The following is a 20,575-nucleotide window of genomic DNA, read 5'->3' as shown; positions in this document are numbered from 1 at the left end:
ATTTAGGCTGTAGAACTTATTGATCTTTAAGCTATTGATTTGCAGTTTTCTTTAGAGTTTCTCTGTAATGGTGTCTTTTGCTGCTGGTCTGCTGATGCAGAGTTCAGTTATAGCAGTGTCCTGATTTCCAACATGACTCAGTGACAAATTCTCAGGGATGGGGCACAATGTGTGTATATGTGAGTCAGACTGTTCGTGTCCTCATTTGGCCCTACCAGGATAAATATTCACTGGTAAACAAAAGGTGTCCCTCTGCCTTCCCTTCTGATCTCTGATGAATTCACAGACATGTAAAAAATGTAGACATGTGTTTATTATTGTTGAGTTAATATTGAATGGGTTCCCACGGCCATGGAAAACCTGCACATCTCAGAGAACTGCAAAAGTGTGATTTTCAGGCCTGGAAAAGTCATGGAATATCCAGTAGTTGTCATTCATGTCATGTGGTCCCCTGGTCATTTGATTGCACGTTTCCCTCCATGTTCATGTGTCTTGCTTTCATTGGTTTGTCTTGTTACCTTGTTATCAGTTCTGTCTTGTCATTGGTTATCATTGTCATGTTTCTCCCTTGTCCATGTATTTAAGCCTCATCTTTGCAATTGTCCATTGTCAGGTATTGTGTTTATGTAACGTTGTTTGGAAGTCAAGTCAAGTCAAGTCTAGTCTAGTCTAGTTTAGTTCATGTTTATGTTTTGTAGTCACATTTTTGGTTTTCATGCTTCATGTAAATAAACTGCACCTGGGTTCTTCACTTCATCGTCATCGTCTGCCTATCATTGCCAGCATCGTTACAGAATACCTGACCGCAAAATGAACCTAGCAGTTCAGCTACTTCGTTTACGTCAGGCGAATCGTCCCATGGAGGAATAAGTAGAGGACTTCTGCGCTCTGGCCTGCAGGGTCGACTTAAATGAGATTGCCTTTAGGGACTGTTTCAGTTTTGGGCTGAATGAGCCGGTCTCCTCCCTGATGCCTGACGGTTGGTGTACCTACAGCCTGACTCAGTATATCGACCTTGCCCTACTGATAAGTGGGCCGTTCACTTTGGGGTAGGTGGATAACGAGCCAGAGTCCCACATCACGGCCACCGAGCCAGGGTCCCACGTCACGGCCGCCGAGCCAGCGTCCCACATCATGGTCGACGAGCCAGGGTCCCACGTCACGGCCGCCGAGCCAGGGTCCCACGTCACGGCCGCCGAGCCAGTGTCCCACGTCACGGCCGCCGAGCCAGGGTCCCACGTCACGGCCGCCGAGCCAGGGTCCCACGTCACGGTCGCCGAGCCAGGGTCCCACGTCACGGTCGACGAGCCAGGGTCCCACGTCATGGTCGCCGAGCCTGCGCCACCTTCTGCCCCGGATCCTGAGTCTGCTCCATGCCATGTCACAGCCACGCTTCAGCCTGCTCCATGCCATGTCACAGACACGCCTCAGCCTGCTCCATGCCATGTCACAGCCACGCCTCAGCCTGCTCCATGCCATGTCACAGCCACGCCTCAGCCTGCTCCATGCCATGTCACAGCCACACCTCAGCCTGCTCCATGCCATGTCACAGCCATGCCTCTGCCTGCTCCATGCCATGTCACAGCCACGCCTCAGCCTGCTCCATGCCATGTTACAGCATGAGCCCATCACAATAACGCCTCAGTCTGCTTCACGCCATGTCACAGCCTAACCTCAGTCTGCTTCACGCCATGTCACAGCCTAACCTCAGTCTGCTTCACGCCATGTCACAGCCTAACCTCAGTCTGCTTCACGCCATGTCACAGCCTAACCTCAGTCTGCTTCACGCCATGTCACAGCCTAACCTCAGTCTGCTTCACGCCATGTCACAGCCTAACCTCAGTCTGCTCCACACCATGTCACAGCCAAGCTTCAGTCTGCTCCATGCCATGTCTCAGCCAAGCCAGATTGCTCCATGCCATGTCACAAGCAAGCCTCTGCTCCACGGTCCTGGCCCGCCTCTGCTACACGGTCCTGGCCCGCTTCTGCTCCACAGTCCAGGCCCGCCTCTGCTCCACGGTCCAGTGTTCACGTCTGCCACAACCAACGAGTCAGCATCCACGCCTACCACGGCCAAGTCAGGATCCTGCCGTACCATGTTAACCACATCAAATCACCACGGTAACCCCCCCCCCAGCTCCCTCTTGAACTCTGTGTTTTCGTTTTGGGGGGAATATGTCATGGTTTTATGTGTTTTTGTTAATGTTTTGTGTTAATGTCTTTTATTTTGGAAGTTTAGTTCCTGTTTTATAGTCATGTGTTCCATGTCATGTTATTTCGTGTTTCCCTGCCATGTCATGTCATTCCCTGTTTCGTGTCATGTGGTCCCCTGGTCATGTGATTGCATGTTTCCCTCCATGTTCATGTGTCTTGCTTTCATTGGTTTATTGTCTTGTTACCTTGTTATCAGTTCTGTCTTGTCATTGGTTATCATTGTCATGTTTCTCCCTTGTCCATGTATTTAAGCCTCATGATTGCCATTGTCCATTGTCAGGTATTGTGTTTATGTAACGTCGTTTGGAATTCATGTCAAGTCTAGTTTAGTTCATGTTTATGTTTTGTAGTCACGTTTTTGGTTTTCACGCTTCATGCAAATAAACTGCACCTGGGTTCTTCACTTCATTGTCATCATTTGCCTGTCATTGCCAGCATCGTTACAGTAGTAAAGATATTTTTTTCTAGTTATGCTCAGCTTTAAGATATTTAATAAGCAGGCAATTATATATGTTTAATGCCAGCTTCTATAAAAGTTCACAGAAGGCTATGGAAATGTATTGATCAAAAGGTGTGGGGACCCTGAATATAATTTTCTCTTTTTTTCTCATCTGCCAGTGGGTATTTGTTTAATTTTTGTAATTTAAATACAACCAGATTTGCCCAAGAGTCATTCATATAATGTCACTGAATGTTTTAATTACTTTCAGTGTTTATTATGAAGGATCACTATGTTCAGATTAGGCTTCTAATGCTGCTTAGATTAAGCGTAAACTTGACTAGTTTCTGTTTTGCTAAAATGTAACAGATAAAATGAGATTAAACATTTGATAAGATATTCGTTTATGCAGACAGAGGTGAGTTACAGCCCGGCCCAGCTGCATTCATTAAATCACATGGATGCGCTATCACTGTTCTGTCAGATGGCTTACACATGTTTGACATTGCACATGCTTACGTCACATGATTATATAAATAATAGATTGTTATCTGTGTTGATGATACAGACAGTTTTAAAGACAGTTATTTCATTAAGCATTATTTTCTTCTAATGTTGCCATCTCAAAACGGACTCAAATCTTTTATCTCATACATACAAAATAATCTCGTACAATTTATCGGTAAAAAAAAAGTATTCAGCACTTAGCTAGTCTGCGTTTTGACTGGGCCTATTTGTTTTATACAATACCTCATAGAAGGTTGCTAATTCATTTTGCTCTGAAAACCAAACAACATTCAAGTCACGTTCAAGTTCTGGTCAAGATCTTCATTCAGTTCTTTCAGTCATGTTTAGACTGTGAATTTAACTTTGTCTCTGAGGTCGCCTCATTCTTTGAGAAATTAAAAAAAAAAAAATTAGCAATTAGCAAACAAGTCATCACCCAAAGTCTAGGCCAACTGGGGAGACAAAATAATCTCCCACTATACTCCAGCTCCCGATATATCAAACATAATGAAGTTGATAAGAACCAGCATGGAAAGAAGGATGGCCAGTATATGAGGTGCAGAGCTTCCACTGTCTATCGTCTGCTTGGTAGGCATCACTGGAACTGGCACCAATGGAACTACTGTACTCTCACTCTGGCTTATCCCAACTACTGTCTTTACCGTAGGTGATGTTATTTTCATTCGATTTACCACCACACCACCTGAGTCTTGATCCGCAGCTGCATCCTCCAATGCCTCGAACCACTGGCACCGGAAGTCCTTCTTCCAGATGTCTACATAAGCAGCAGGAAGCTCTCCCGTGGCCCGGACACCTTCCGCCCCATTTGGCAGAAGCAGGAAGTGGCCCGAAGGAAGATGCAGGTAAGTGGGGTCTTCTGGTTTCTTACGCACACAGCGTCCACGTCCCTGACACAGTGAAACTCCACAAAGACGTGCTGCAGTGGTCACATTGACCGCATAAGGGCCGAGAACCTCACGGACGTACGAGCCAAACTCTGAGCAGGATTTCTGTCGGAAATAAATTGGCATAAAACGATATCAATTCAATTTAATTATTTTCAATTAAGCTTAATTAAGCTTAAATGGATAGTTCACCCAAAAATGAAAATTCTCTCATCATTTACTCACCCTCATGCCATCCCAGATATGTATGACTGTCTTTCTTCAGCAGAATACAAACAAAGATTTTTAGAAGAATATCTCAGCTCTGTAGGTCCATACAATGCAAGTGAAAATTGATCAGACCTCTGTGGCTCCAGAAATCACATAAAGGAAACAAAAGTAATCCATATGGCTCCAGTGTTTAAATCCGTATTTTTAGAGGCGATATAATAGGTTTGGGTGAGAAACAGAACAACATTTAAGTCCTTTTTACTCTAAATCTCCACTTTAACTTTCACTATAAGATGCGAAAGTGAAACTAAACAAGTAAAAGTGGAGATTTAAAGTAAACAAAGGACTTAAATTTTGATCTGTTTCTCACCCAAACCTATTATATCGCTTCTGAAGATATGGATTTAAACACTGGAGTCTTATGGATTACTTTTGTTTCCTTTATGTGATTTTTGGAGCTACAAAGGTCTGATCATCATTCACTTGCATTGTATGGACCTACAGAGCTGAGATATTCTTCTAAAAACCTTTGTGTTCTGCTGAAGAAAGAAAGTCATACACATCTTGGATGGCATGAGGGTGAGTAAATGATGAGAGAATTTTCATTTTTGGGTGAACTATCCCTTTACTTGGCTAAATTATAAAAGTACAGTGTAATGTCAAATCATTTGCAAAGATTATACAGGATTGAACCTGAACAGAGGATAACAATTAATAAACTAATTGAAAATAAAAAATAAATAAACTCGCATTAATGATTGGAATCCTCCCTTTCATATTGGCAGGCATCAGTGTACCATGTTGTTAGCGCAATGCAATTTTTCCTAATAAAAACGGAACCTAATATCTGAGGTCAGGGCAATTTGTTTCAAATTTGGCATGGAATTATTCCCGTAATTAGAATCTCTGCATTATTAGGACAGATGGTGAAGAGGTCTCTGCCTCTCCTTGGCCTCAGTGTAACCATATCCTGCTTTCTGTGGGCAGCTAATTCTGTCAATTTCTGCCCTAGTCTATAGCCAGTATGTGATTGCTCGAATTATTGAAAATAATATCACGCACACAGCAATCTGCAATAGAAAGGACAGTTAGATAGGATGGTAGGAATGGATTAATGGACAAATGATCAACTAAATACCTGTGTTTTAACTGCTAAAGATTTTTCCCATATAATGACTCCAGATGCACCCAAAGCAACACTCTCTCCGATAGTATTCACCAGGTCAATCTGATACACACACAAATGAAAGCAAACTTTTCAATACAGACATCAAGTGCACAATTTATATGGCTACTGATTTTCAGGTTGTACTAAGTAACAATCAGCATTGTTTCACTCACAGATGGCATCCAACTATTAATTACCTCTGAGAGAAAGGCGTCAGTAGAGGCGTACACAATCTTGATCAAGGGAAACACAGGAAGATCACAGGTAGTACCTGCAAGAGCCGCCACTCGTAATGCTTCTCTGATCTGATTGGTTGCATAAAGCCATGACCCTTTGGTTCCTTCTTGCAGCTTCTCCAGTGAGAGAATTGGGTAAAGGGCACCACTACGTTTCCACAGCCACATCAGCTCATTATTAAGGGCCATTTCTGCTGCAGGGCATCGTCCTGTGTAATTGGCTAATGCCATCTGGGTGGAGTCATAGTTATAGCAGTTAGGATATGGGGTCATGCCCCATAATCTCTGTGGGCGGAGTCTCTTCACCTCTCGCAGTGTCTCCATCATTATGGACTGTGCTGCTGCTTCAAAGTCAACCTGACAAGAAATCATACTCAATAAATAAGTTATAATCAATAAATACACCAGAATGCAGAATAATAACATTCTTGTAAATTTGAAGTTATATTTAAAGGGATAGTTTACTCAAAAATTAAAATTCTGCCATAATTTACTCAACCTCATGTGTTCCAAACCCATTTAGCACAAAAGGAGATGTTAGGCAGAACTTTAGCCCCAGCGACTAGATAAAGCTAGAGATTTGTATTAAAAATTACTTAAATATTTATATGTTTCTCACCCACACCTATCATATTGCTTCTGGAGACATGGAATAAACCACTGGAGTAATATGGATTACTTTTATGCTGCCTTTATATGCTTTTTAAAGCTTCAAAGGTCAGGCCATCATTCATCAATATTGAATGGACAAACAGAGCTGAGATATTTTTCTAAAAATCTTAATTTGTGTTCTCACAGATGAAAGAAAGTCATACACATTTGGGATGGCATGAGGGTGAGTAAATGATGAGAGAATTTTCATTTTTGGGTGAACTATCCCTTTAAGGTTGTCATTCTGCCAAATATCTCCTGTTGTGTTCCACTGGAAAGAAAGTCATACAGGTTTGGAATAATATGAGGGTGAGTAAATGGAGACAGAATTTTTGGAACTATCCCTGTAAATATATGACAAACATTTCATTTCCTTTAAAAGTCTATGGGTGTTCAATTTGTGTGAGACTCTTTGCCGTAAAACAGAAAGGTATTTTCCATGAAACCTGTGTAATGTTAGTGTTGTAACTGGTGTCTTTGTGGACATGTTATGTTAATGTAATACTGTACTTCAATAGGTGTCAGTGTCTGAATATCTAATTTTTCTAAGATACTGTAATGTCCATATACATTATGATTGTCATTACCTGAGCCCATTTCTCCAACTCTTCTACACTCCAGTCAGAAAAAAAACCTCTGAGAAGTCCATTTGACTCCACAAGGTACTTTGCTTTACTGCCCCTGTTCCTGCTCCATTGAGGTGCCCACTCATCCCAGTGCAGTACCCCCAGCCCAGGTGCTCCTGCCTGTGGTAGTGTGGCTGTCAGATCCCCCTCCACCCTCTGGAGGTGCTGGTTAAGGCTGGTGTGTTGCGGTAGGCCACCATTGACAGGACAATCATGTGCAGTGAAATATGGGTAGAGTCCTAGTGTATCCTCATAAAAAATTGCCACACGGCCTTCCCACTCCATCCCAAATGCTGCTGGGTCCGGCCGACCTAAACAGTCTTTATCCGGAACCCCCCACAGAACCAGGAATGGCTGACCAGCAAGAAGGGGGGCCCGGGCAGGACCGCAGACACACGCAGGGGTGAAGAGACCGAAATGGAGGAGTAGAGGAGAGAGGGAGAGGAGGAGTTTGGAGATTAATTTGTGTTTTCTTTCAGCCATGGAGCTGAACAAAAAAGGTTTCAAGGCTCTTCACCCCTGAATTCACACAAAAACTGCCTTGGAGAGGGATAATTTCTGAAGAGAAAGAGTAAAAAGTAATAATAAACATTAAAAATTAATTGCCTAACAAATGACAACAGCCAAAATCTTTTTGGTATGATATTCATGTTTGATGAATTCTAGTTTAAATATTGTTTTTGTTTCTGTCTGCTCTATTCACACAATGAAACATATGGAACAATGGAGTAGCACACAGAATTATGTTAATTATGTCTCCCTCATGCCATCCCAGATGTGTATGACTTTCTTTCTTTTGCTGAACACAAACGAAGGTTTTTAGAAGAATATCTCAGCTCTGTTGGTCCATTGCAATGCAAGTGAATAAGTACCAAAATTTTGAAGCTCTAAAAAGCACATAAAGGCACCATAAAATTAATCCATAAGATAGTGGTTAAATCCATGTCTTCAGAAGCGATATGATAGGTGTGGGTGAGAAACAGATCAATACCTTTTCTTCCTATAAATTCTCCTCCTTGCCCTTTAGGCGATATGCACAAAGAATGTGAATCGCCAAAAGCAGAAGAAGAATGATGAAGTGAAAGTGGAGAATTATAGTAAAATAGGACTTAAATATTGATCTGTTTCTCACCCACACTTATAATATCACTTCTATAGATATGGATTTAACAACTGGAACTTAATAACTTTTAGGCTGCCCTTATGTGCTTTTGGAGCTTCAAAATTTTGGTACCCATTCACTTGCATTGTATGGACCTATAGAGTTAAATAATCTAAAAATCTTCATTTGTATTCAGCAGAAGAAAGAAAGTCATACACATCTGGGATGGCATGAGGGTGAGTAAATGATGAGAGAATTTTCATTTTTGGGTGAACTATCCCTTTAATATTTAAGCGAATAGAATAGCGAAAATTTCAGGCTAAACTGTCCGAACTGTCTAACCTGTGACAAGATACTGAATATGACATAAAAATTCCAACCTTCATTTTAGTCACAACTCAGTCGTAGACCAATATCTAAAAAAAAAAATAAAAAAAAAAACCTACGACCCTACGTCAAGAAACAAAGGAGAACACTTTGGGATAATTAATCAGTAACATGATTAATTAGTGCTGCCCACGTTAAACTGTAATCACTCTGGAAACGTCTACTAATCTACTAATAGACCTTTTCCACACGGGGTTTTGGAAGGCGGAAGTAAATGTTTGCAGGGTAAACTTCGACAGCGGTGGGAGACCACAGCAAATATTATTTTGACTTACACATTTGTTCCATGAGCAAAAGAAAAAATCCACTATTACATTTGAATGACTTTCCAGATCTCGATAGATGGCGCCAGAGCCTGAGTCTAATAACGCTTCAATGCTTAATATATTTATTGATTATTTAGCGATAAACTTTATTCAGCAGTGAACAAATCAATGCAACACATTTATTTACACATTATTACTCGGTAGATACTGTTTTCGTAATCATAAATTAATTTTCGCAAAGGTTAACTGTTCGAGTTTTCCATGAAAATGGAGCAGTAATGATTCTCTCAGACTCGTTCAAAAATTAGCATAGTTTCCGCCAAAATAGCATACTTACTAAAATTATTATTTCAATTATATTCAGTAAAACTGTGGTAACTCTGTATTATGAATGTTTTTGTTTTTTATACGTTTTTCTTTTTTCAAAAAGTAAGCAAAAGTAACAATAACTTTTGCACAGTAGGTAGGTATTTGGGCAGGAAGGATTTGTGGCTCTCTGTAAGTGGCAGAAACATTGTTAAAAACATTTCTAAATTTCTAGCATTGAAGTGATCCATTTTATGCATGAGTGTTCACTCTGAAGTGACTTTGACTGAAAACCGTGCTGGAGAATAGCCATTACATATGGAGGAGAGCCTGTTGTGTGCCCAATAAAGTAAATGCAATGGCATCACATTGAATCAAACGTGTCTTCCTCAGAATACACAGTCAGAAACTTAAATTGAAAGAACTGAAAGATGTGTTATCATTCTCATTATCATTCAAAGAGTGAAGTCGTGTCTTCTAGCATACAGTTATAAACCTGACAATGTCAAAGCAAGCTTTTGTTGTTGGGTGTGATTAGTCTAGGGTGTTTGGGTGTTTTAGGCCAGTTCCTGCTTTCAAGGAGCCAGAGGAAAATTGACCTAGCTTTTCCATTCTATTTAGTTTACCTTTAAAGCAAGAAACCTTTTATAAACTCTGATAACTGCATTTCCCTCATTAGGGGGAGCAGCGGTTTTGAACTATTGCGATAGAAATGGAGCAGAGTTACTCACCTCTGCATTGGAAGATCAGGTGTGTTTGCCTGGAGCTCCAGGTCAAAGAATCCAGAAGGAAAGGTCAAGATGAAGAGGGCAGGTATGAAAGCTCCTCTAGATGAGGAATAATAAGAAATTAGCGTATCTGTGCAGGTTGGAGTGTTCGAGTGTCCTGGCACTGTACAAGAAGCCACAAAAGGGAGTGACTGCAACCCAACCATGAGGGATGAGATGATGGGATGTCCTAACAAAAAGGATGGATAAAGTGACAGAAGGAGGAAAGAACAAGGAAAGCAGGCTACCTCACCTTCACCAGGGTAATCTGTTAGTAAGCAGGGTCACCAAAGACCATGCCAATCACATGATCAGACTGACCATAATCTCTTAATCCAGCACTCCCTCCCAAACCGCAAACACACCCACGCTCTTACCAAAAACAAACACTCACACACTTACATACATATACTCATTCATACATGCATTTGTTCTAAAGCACCCAAAAGGGCAGCAGTAGCATCATAGCTCAAGAACATATGTAAAAATATATAGTAAATATATTATTGACTAGATAATTACTATTATGTCTGGTCATTGTTTTTTATTCTCTTTGTGTGCATGTGCTTTTTTATTTATTTATTTATTTATTTATTTATTTATTTATTTTTATATAATTTTTCAATTCAACATCTGGCAAGCCCAGAAATCTAATGTCATGTGACTGAATAGTTTCGTTGCTTGAATGACTTTCACAAGCATTCTGTATACTTCTTCATTCACATATCACACTGACCATGTCTTTCTTATCTCTTTTCGTTTGAAATCATCCCCTTTTTTACGTGACACTCTTGTTTCTACCTTTGTCTCCTACCGTCTGCTCTCTTTCTCATTTCTCTTTATCTCTGCACAATGTCATCTGTCACTTTTTCAAAGCCCAACTCATTTCCTGAAAAGGATCATTGGCAAGATTATTCACAATTATATCATCCAAACATAATCCGGCATAATCCTGAAATCTCTAGATATTACTGTTCCAGATATGAGGAGAGAATGATTGGGTCTCTCGTAGTAGCAGATTTTTTTTTTCTTTCTTTTTTTTTTGTTTTTTTTTTTTGCATGCTGTCATTATTTGTTGGTTTGGTCTTTTCTTATGACCAGAATGAAATGTAAGGTCATAAATGTGACATTTTTGGTGTCTAAACACAGAAAATTAACATTTGAAAAAAAAGTTAGTAGGATGTACAGTATTTTTCATCTTGACAGGGGTTAAAGTACAGACCAGAAGAGAGAAAGTGCTGTCTTGAGCACATTTGGGTGAATCTCATGAAAACTGTCAAGAAACTTAAAATAATAAGAAATCATATTTTGCATAAAGAGAATGGATGCTTGTTCGAGGAACAACAATATTTTTTGCATTTTGTAATTTACTTTTAAATATACATTGATATTGAAATCTCATTCTCATTACTGTAATACTTATTAAAAATAATAATTATTTATTATTTAAAATGATTATATTTGTAAAGTACAGTTGTAAATAATACATCATGGTTTTATTTATTAACTTGTACAGAATTTATTTTATGCTAATTATAAAAAAATGTAATTGTGACTAATAATCAGCATTTTTATAATCAGCAGGACAGAATGATTTTCATCTCTGTATTTCAAATATGAGAATGACATTTTTTTACATTACATCATCGAAATTGGGTGGAAATGTGATTGTCATGGAAATATTGTTATAGTGCAAACCACAATTGTCTCAAAATGGGGCTTTTCCTTTGATTTTGTGATGAAATATTATTTGGAAATGTCATTGTGAGATTCTCCACTTTATCAAGATGGTCACTAACATTTGTGATAAATGTGGAGTGAAGGCAAGAGCTCAATTAGGGTTTCTCTATTTTCTGCTTAATCAGCAGAACCTGACCAAATATTACAGATTTGTGTGCATTTGATATCTGTATGTTCATCGATTTTGTTTCTTATATACTGTATGTATATTATGTGTGTCAATATGTGTATCTAATGTGTGATGTTGTTACCTGTACAGGGTTTTGTGTGTGCATATGTTTAGTTGAGATTATGTGTTTGAGGTATCTGAGGTGATGCCTGCTCTCCTGGTCCTGTCACCATGACAACGGCTCAGATGTGTCCGGTCCAGGCGGCGGATGGGGGTTAAGTATATGTGTGTGTATGTAGGTGAAGGTTTGTACATGAACATCCGGCTTTGTGGAAGTTTGGCAGAAGTGCCGTGTGTGACGGTAGTAGTATTATTTAGAATGGGTTGTGGTGAGTGGTGAGTGACTTTTGTGTCATTGTGGTTGATGTGTGGTTAGATTGGACACTGATGAAATGAAAAATGATTTAGTGAAGACAAGATGCAGAGTCTCCTCAAGTTATAATGATGAAATTGTGTGTAAGAAATCACACTGAAGATCTGTGCAATAATATACAAGATGTCAAACCTCTAGCTTGCTCACGCTTTCTAGTCCTTTCTGTCTCCGTATATGTATGGAAACAGGTGTGGAGGCTTGGATGTGACCTGGGTCACCCGGCTGAGCTAATGTAAACACCTCTTACTCCAATTTATTCTCTTAGTTCCGTGTTTCACTCAGTCACTGAGCATGTGTTGTTTTTTACAGCTGTTTTGCTGTTTAATTGCTAGGAAATTACACTTTTACACAGAAATTACACAAAATTATTTATTGACATATTATAAATTTATTTTGAATGTTGACAAGGATCACAACTTCTGTCCAATTGAAAAAATGGACTAATCTTCTTATATCACCCTTAAAAGAAACAAACAAAACACCTTTCTCAGAATTAGCCGGTTTTATGTTGGTGAGGTTGAAGTGTTTTTCTTACCATGAAATGTTCTTCATGTGGATATTTGTGTTATATGGGGCAAACATGTGTCCGTTCTCATTTTGAATTTTGTATTTGCTGAAATGTGGTTAGCTACAAGAATCGGGTGTTCTGAAAGTGAAGAAAACAGCTTATGTGAAAGCAGTTAAACTAATTTACATGAGTACAAAATTCTGTAAACATCTGTTTGTCAGGTAATTTTTTCAAGTAGTTTTATTTACTGGCATCATGCTGATGTATTCATCACTCTGCTTTTGTTACATTTTGTTTGAATCATTTTTCTTTTCTTTTTAAACATGTTCTCCTTTACTGTGATTGACAAGTCACCTAGATCACAGTCAGTTCGTCCTGATTGGTCTCTCTGATGAATACACCATCAAAAAATGCTTATGTGATCTTTAAGAAGAGAGGCAAATGAAAGGTCCCTGTCATCACATTGAACCACAGAAATAATTCCTGTGAATATCAACAGCATTAAAGTCCTGCTAATGCTACTGCAAAATCAACTACAGTGGAAAGAGCATTGAATTTAAACAGTTGAGAACTGACTCACACAAAGAGTCCTCTACTCTAATTGCAGGGTCAGGAAAAGACAAGGGTCACAATCCCAAGACAGTTCTGAAACCACCTTTAAAGAAAGACACACCCAGACCATCTAGCTGCAAGATAAAGGCAACAGGCTGATGCACTTAGCAACACAGACTTCTTAGGGCACAAGGATATTTGAAGAACAGATTTAGAAAGAGTAGGGCTAAAATACAAAGTCAGACTACATCAAACTTTTCAGCCAAGCATCTAAACTTCAGACCGAAACATAAAACCAACTACAGCCCCAACCCCTAAACCAACCTCAATTCCAAAACTAACCACGTCAAACACCAATCAGTTGCCCTCGACCTTAAAGGAATATTCTGGTTTCAATACAAGTTACAGTAAGCTCAATTGACAGTATTTGTGGCATAATGTTTATGATTACCACAAAAATAATTATGACACATCCCTCCTTTTTTTTCTTAAAAAAAATAAATAAAATAAATCAGTGAGGCACTCACACTGGAAGTGAATGGGGCCAATGTTTGAAGGGTTTAAAGGCAGAAATGTGAAACTAATAATTTTATAAAAGCATTTACAGTAATTCTTCTGTTAAAACTAGTATATTATCTGAGCTGTAAAGTTTTTTAAATCATCCTTTTTTCAGTCATTTTAGGGTTTTAGAGTTTACTTCATGACGTTGTAAAAATTATTTTAACCCCAAAATTAACCTCCACCTTTAATCACAACCCCACAACCCCTCTCGAGTCTGAAACCCAACTTCAGCCTCAAACCAAACCCTAACCTCAAAACAAACTCAAACCAACAAACCTTATTCTACACTCCAAAAGTAATCCCAGCTTATTGTTGCCTATTGTAACATATTGCTGCATTTCAAATAAAAAACAGAATCTGTCACTTTATTGTAGCTTATACCTTACCTGTTTTATTGCATTGCAATTCCTTCTACCTTGCAAAAAATGTCCAACAAAAGGTAACAAAAAAGGTGGATTCACAAAACTCATCTTTCTCTAATTGTTTCTCAACCACTTGAAAAACAAATCTGACAGACACATATGTAAATACTTTTCATTGCTTTTACAGAAGCTCTATTGTCTTTTCTAGAGTTCTATTCTCTATTCTGCTCTACCCAGTGCTGAGAGAACCCTGTGGAAGCTGTGCAAATTGACTTGATTTAACTCAGCCTCAAAACAAACCACAGATCCCCATTTAAAGGTGCAGTATGTTCTGGGTTCAATGCAAGTTAAGCTCTAACAACAACATTTGAGGCATGTTGTCAATTACTACAGAAAATTGCATTTAAAGTAATGCATTTACAATGATAGTCAATCGTGCGATGCATTTCACCAGAATAAACATTAAAATACACACTGTTTTAAAGCATAGCAACAAGACTTCAAATATGGTGTGATAAAATTACTTACTACTCTTGTCTGAGCAAAGTTATATTCAATCTTTGGGCCAGTCATGGCTCTTTTCAAAACCATCTAAGGCTGGTAATCCTGGCATCTTTCTAGAATACTAGGAGTAGTAAGGATACTAGAAAAGGACATGATGTACCTGTCCTGAAATTGCTATTTTACATGCAGCAAAAGAAGTTCATCCAACTAGAAAAGTATTCACACAACTAAAATGATGATTTAGACAAATTAACAAATAACATTTATAACAACTTTACAAATTGAAATAACAATTTTTTCGAACAGAACAATTAAATTGTGAGTGCATTACCGTACAGAAATGTTTCCATTTCTTTCACAAACTGAAGGATGAGCTGAAATTATTTTCTGTTATACCACAGATGCTCTTGATAGAACTTAATTAGTATTGAGCCGAAAAACTTTCAACCTCAGTCTAATCCTGTCTATAATGCAGTCAGACCTTGACATTCAGGATTGCTCTCATTTTGAAGCCTGTCAGTCACGAAACTGGCATCATCTTCCTATGAGGCCAAGAAATAATTCCTAAAATGACTACTGCCAAAAAAAAAAAAAAAAAAAAAAAAAAAAAAACACACATGGGGGTGCTTGTGTATTTCTATGCCAGAATACTGTAGTTATTCTGTTTGTAAGTGAGATGGAATGCCAAATGACTCTATTAATCACTTTTTAAACTTTGCTCTCCATAGTTGACATTCAGTTGAACTCAGGTACAGCAATGCCCTCTTGTGGTTATTTGAGGTGTGAGGAAATGACAGGCTCTCTGAAATCATTGCTTGATGGTCATCTTGTGTGTCAAGTTTTTGTGTGTCTCTTTAGTTCTATTAGTAAAACAAAAATGAAAGTATATTTTGCATTCACATGTAAAACTTTGTATACATGCATGTGGTTTTCTGCATTGTGTAAGTTGTTGGCTATACCTTGTACTAAAGGTACCAAAACTAATAATCAATATTTTTACTTCAGCTGAATCATTAATTGGTCCAAAAATCTCCCAGTCACTAATGCTTTGAAGCACACTGAAAATCCCTCTCACTCCTCAGGTGGTTTATCCCTGTTGTGTGTGACTGTGTGTCCTTGTGTGTTCGTGTGTTTAAGTGTGTTTTGGAACAAGATGACAAAAGGAGAGTTTGAACGTGGATGAAACCGGAAAGAGATACACAAAGAGCGGGTGACAGAGAGATGGGGACAAAACATTATGGAGAAGAGAGGAGGGAGACAGCCTTTGATCTGCCTTTTTTTCTGAAAGAGTAAGAACAGAGTCACAGGAGCAGGATGAAAAGAATGAGTGAGAGAAAGCGTACGAAAGAAAAAAGAAGAGAAACAGTGAGGGAGATGGAGCGAAACAGGGGAGAGAGAGGGGAGGAGATTGTAATTCCTCCACGGGTGTAGAAGAATGGGTGGGGGGGGGGGGTAGAGAGAGAACTGGGAAATAGAGAGAAATGAGGGTGGGAGTGAATGGGGGAATCTGAGGAATTTCCAAATGAAAGGAGAAGGTTTTTCTTTTAATGCGATTAAAGTTTTCCATCTCACTGCATCTCCTGCAGACAGTCCGACTGGGAGCTCTGTCCCTTAAGTGTGAGAGACAGGGTGTGTGTGTGTGTGTGTGTGTGTCTATGTACAGTAACTATGTGAGAGAGTTCCACATTCATTCCAATGAACACCTCACCAGGTCAGGACATCCATGCACTTACTCTTCCCTTCTCCATCTCTCTCCTTTCAAGCAATGTGTGTGTGGTTCCTAGATTTCCTTTTAGTACTTTGTCAGGTGTCCGTTCCTGTTGGTTGTCCTAACAACACACTGTAAACTGAACCCCTTGAGACAAAAGACAGCTCTCCAAGTGTCTACTGAGAGAAGAAGAGGGAAAAAACCCTTCCAGAGTCATTTGGAGAGTTCACTGCCCTGTCCTCTTCTCCAGCACATTCCACAGCGTTTCCTTGCACCCTCTCTCCCCATGCCCCTTCATTGCTGTCCCCCTCGAGCAGAGCGGGGCGTGCATCATAGTGGAACAGTGAGAGGGAGGGAGAGATGGGGTCGAAGCCATTTTTTCAGAGGCAGAGGGTTTCTTTTCTTCAGGCGATAGCATAGACATTTGCGGCAAATATCAAATGATGTCATTTTCCTATCCGCCTTTGTTTTGTTATTTTGCATTGTGAGAGGAAAAATGCACATCCAACACTTCTTCAACAGGTACCGGACCAATGCAGAAAGCATTAAAATATAACTGAAAAAAGTAGATCCGCACAGTTATATTATTCCCTTTTATTGTTATTTTGCATCGTGCCCATTGAAAATAATAATTTTAGCTCAGAGTCAGAAATAGACTGGCTTAGTGTATTGTTACTGCCAAGTGCTTTTAAAAATTGGGAAAAACCTTATGATTGAGTTTCAGGTTTAAATGAGAGGTCTTGCTAAGTCTTAAAGGACATTCACACTCAGGGTTTTCTATAAGAGGCTCTAAGTGAACTCAGTAAACCTCACAAATCTTAATTCTTGAAGATACATTCAGTTTTTTCCTCATAATAAAGGTTTTACTCCAAAATAAATAAACTGTATCTTTGAAACCTATGTATGAAATCATGACCATTCACATGAGATGAAGACATATCAGTCATATCAGTAAGCTGTTTAAATGTACATGGAGAGGGTCCCCTCATGGGGGCTGCCATGTTGAGATCACATGACCAGCCGAATACTACTCGCTTAATCTCAGTAACAGCCCCATTATTTGGACACTTACACTCTTGGATTAAATTACTCATGGTTAACTGTGAACTTCTACAATGGCTTCTAGTGACTGAAAACTATTGATTTTGAATGATGCTGTATCCACGTCGCTTGGTGTCTCTTTTAGTCCAAAGTGACGAAAACAAAAAAGCTATTGAGATGACCTTTATGGCCATTCTTATGGTGCTTACCCTAGTTACCCTGAAAGCTCTGAGAACTGAGAGCAGGTGTATCTATTCCAGGAAAGAGTATATTTATAGTAGTAAACAGTGTTGGGTAAGTTACTCAAAAAAATAACCCACCACAAATTACTTCTCTAAAACTGTAATCAGATTAATTTTCTGATTACCTTTTGAAAAGGTAATCATATTAAAAGTGTTGGGTGTAATACATTACTAAGTAATTAATTAAAATTAACATTTTAACATTAGACGTTAACTTTAGATTTTAAATTCACTATTGTTTTATATAGAATTGTTCTATAGTCTATACAGTATTTAATGCAATTACATCAGAAGTAACTAATTAAATTACTGAAAATTACTTAACTTTTTTCAATGAAAAAGTAATTTAATTAAAGTTACTTCTGATGTAATTGTGTTAAATACTGTATAGACTATAGAACAATTCTAGTTCATGAATAATTTATATGATTTATTTGAAAGAATTAAAAGAACAGTTTCATGTCTATCCTTGTATTTTTCATCTGGTTGAGGTTGACAAGGGTTTTAGAAAGTAATTAGTAATTATTAGTAATAAGCAATTAAGTAATGCAATTATTTTTCAGACATGGTAATGTAATTAGTAGTTAGTAATTAATTACTTTTTTTAGAGTAACTTACCCAACACTGCATATTAATAAGTACTTTACTTTTAAGTTACTTTCTGAAACTTTTTTTTTTTGCTCAACGAATTCAAAATAATGTCTATATTTCCTCCTTGCTCATTGTTGCACACAAGTCGTACACTTAGCACCACATGTTTCTCCTTTACAATGACTTGTCAGGGGGTGCACACAATTCAGGTGTCACAGAGACACAAACAGCAGATGTACATATGAACGTAATTCGTGTTTTAAATGTATTCTACATAAATAATCCTATTTTGGAAATATGTATAATCCTAGTAATGTTCTTCAAAATAATTAAATGAACTAAAAAGGCATTGACCACATTTACATGCACTTAAGAAAACGTTTTTTCAGAGTTTTTGCAGAAAACGGCATTCTGAAACGTCACGTAAACGAGAATGCCAATTTCCTTACACTGTTTAAGGGATTAAGAGAAAGCAGTTTTACACACCCATGTTTCTCCCAGAGAACATGGCTTATGTGGTCATGCAAACGCATAAGCAGCATTCTTTTTTTATTTTTTTTATTTTCTCCCCTTTTTGTCCCCAATTTGGAATGCCCAATCCCCAATGCGCTCTAAGTCCTCGTGGTGGCGTAGTGACACACCTCAATCCGGGTAGAGGAGGACGAATCTCAGTTGCCTCCGCGTCTGAGACTGTCAACCAACGCATCTTATCACGTGGCTTGTTGAGCGCATTACCATGGAGACATGGAGGCTTCACGCCATCCACCGCGGCATCCACGCACAACTCACCACGCGCCCCACCGAGAGCAAACCACATTATAGTGACCACAAGGAGGTTACCCCATGTGACTCTACCCTCCCTAGCAACCAGGCCAATTTGGTTGCTTAGGAGACCTGGCTGGAATCACTAAGCACGCCCTGGGATTCAAACTCGCAAACTCCAGGTGTGGTAGTCAGCGTCTTTACTCGCTGAGCTACCCAGGCCCCCATAAGCAGCATTCTTAAAGGTTTTTGAGGAGTATGCATGTGCGTAAACAGACTAGAAAACTTTGAAAATTTGACCTTTTAGCTATTAGTTGACTTCTCAGTAAATATATTTAAGCAAGCTGACATTTCACAGGTAGTACTCAGTTCCTGTTTTCATAGTGTGTGTGTGTGTGTGTGTGTGTGTCAGTAATGGAAATCATGTGGAAAGGGTTCCCTGTTTTACTCCTCCGAATGTCTGGGGTCAAAAGTTGAACATCACTCCTGTATTCTAGAACATTTGGTATAATTTGCATAATAAATGCAGAATCTGTATGTATGTCTTTTTCAAATAAGGTAATGACTGATCTCATTGGATAATGTAGTTATTGTACTGCTTTTCCTGTTCTTACAAAGGTATATAATGCTGTGCTGAACAATAAAGTACGAGAAATCTCTGATGCATACTTAAGTGTCTGTGTCATTCATTTCTCCCCTCGCGAGGATCCAGATCGAGACAGCGACTGCAGACCTAACTTGATACTTAGGGGCCAATCCTGAAAATTCCTAACAATAACTAACATCATAGGATGGAGCCCAACAACATGTCAACACAGTAGAGAGAATTCAACATTTCTGGGAGTATAGTGGGAAAAGCACATACACTATAAACTATGCCCATTTTTACACAGCTATGTAAAATATTGACTGTCATTCACATACAGTATATGCACTCCAACATTAGGGGAATCCCAGAATTTTACAGACGAGGGAAACCCCTATTGCAGCACAATTCCACTGTAGCTCATGATGTTACGGCTCCGGTGAGTTCGTCGGTTTATTCTGTGTGTTTTGTTATTTTCTCTCCTTCATGTTTCGCAGGCGAAGCCGGCATGCATGATCAGTGTTTCCATGGGAACATTGATTGTTCCCAGGGGAACGCTGATCATGCCACTAGTTAGCATGCTAGCAACACCTGGTTCTCCTCTAATTCACTCCCTACTTAAACCCTTCATTTTCTCAGTATCTTTGCTAGATTATTGTTTGATGTGAAGTAATTTACCTCACTCTCTCTGCCTAATTGGTCCTGTCTCATGTATCTGCTTGGTTGCCCACCTCTGCCTGTGTGTCGGAAGTGTGATTACCTTCCAGTTTGCTGTACACCTGTTCTCTGCGCTCACAAATCTTCAATGGAGGATTCTTTGTGTCTGCCCATGTGTCGGGAATGTGATTACCTTCAAATCTGCTGGGGTTATTCTCTGCACCTCACTAAGCTTCTACGGAGGATTCCTTTGGATCTGCTCCTGACTTCCACAACGCACATACTCGTCTATGAACACACTCTTCACAGTGCTACCCATTGTGTGATTATGGCGCACACTCATTCACAAGCCTCCTTTCCTCTATTGCAGCCGGTGCTGGGATCTCCAGTCTTCGCTAGCACAGTTTACATTATCATTTATTGTAAATAAATCAT

The 20,575-nt window shown here is 39.1% G+C and overlaps 2 protein-coding genes across 2 annotated transcripts in view; one reads left to right on the top strand and one right to left on the bottom strand.

Moving 5' to 3' along the window:
* Positions 1-100: 100 nt before the first annotated feature.
* Positions 101-9,896, bottom strand: LOC127424236 (hyaluronidase-1-like). Its single transcript, XM_051669234.1, has 5 exons — positions 9,749-9,896; positions 6,918-7,514; positions 5,641-6,036; positions 5,414-5,503; positions 101-4,170 (listed from the first exon to the last, which is right to left on the bottom strand). The coding sequence occupies exons 2-5, from the start codon at positions 7,437-7,439 to the stop codon at positions 3,637-3,639; spliced, it is 1,542 nt and encodes a 513-aa protein (XP_051525194.1). The 5' UTR covers positions 7,440-7,514; positions 9,749-9,896; the 3' UTR covers positions 101-3,636.
* Positions 9,897-9,923: 27 nt separating this feature from the next.
* The window catches only part of LOC127424235 (DNA repair protein complementing XP-C cells homolog), a 34,906-nt gene continuing 24,254 nt past the window's right edge, over positions 9,924-20,575 (top strand). Inside the window, exon 1 of the mRNA XM_051669232.1 lies at positions 9,924-10,047. The gene's annotated coding sequence lies outside the window, so the exon portion shown is untranslated. The remainder of the gene's footprint in view (positions 10,048-20,575) is intronic.

The sequence above is a fragment of the Myxocyprinus asiaticus genome, chromosome 33 (assembly GCF_019703515.2).
Source record: "Myxocyprinus asiaticus isolate MX2 ecotype Aquarium Trade chromosome 33, UBuf_Myxa_2, whole genome shotgun sequence".
NCBI classification, from domain to species: Eukaryota; Metazoa; Chordata; class Actinopteri; order Cypriniformes; family Catostomidae; genus Myxocyprinus; species Myxocyprinus asiaticus.
Note: the sequence above shows the minus strand (reverse complement) of the source record. Positions and strands in the feature narration are given on the sequence as shown.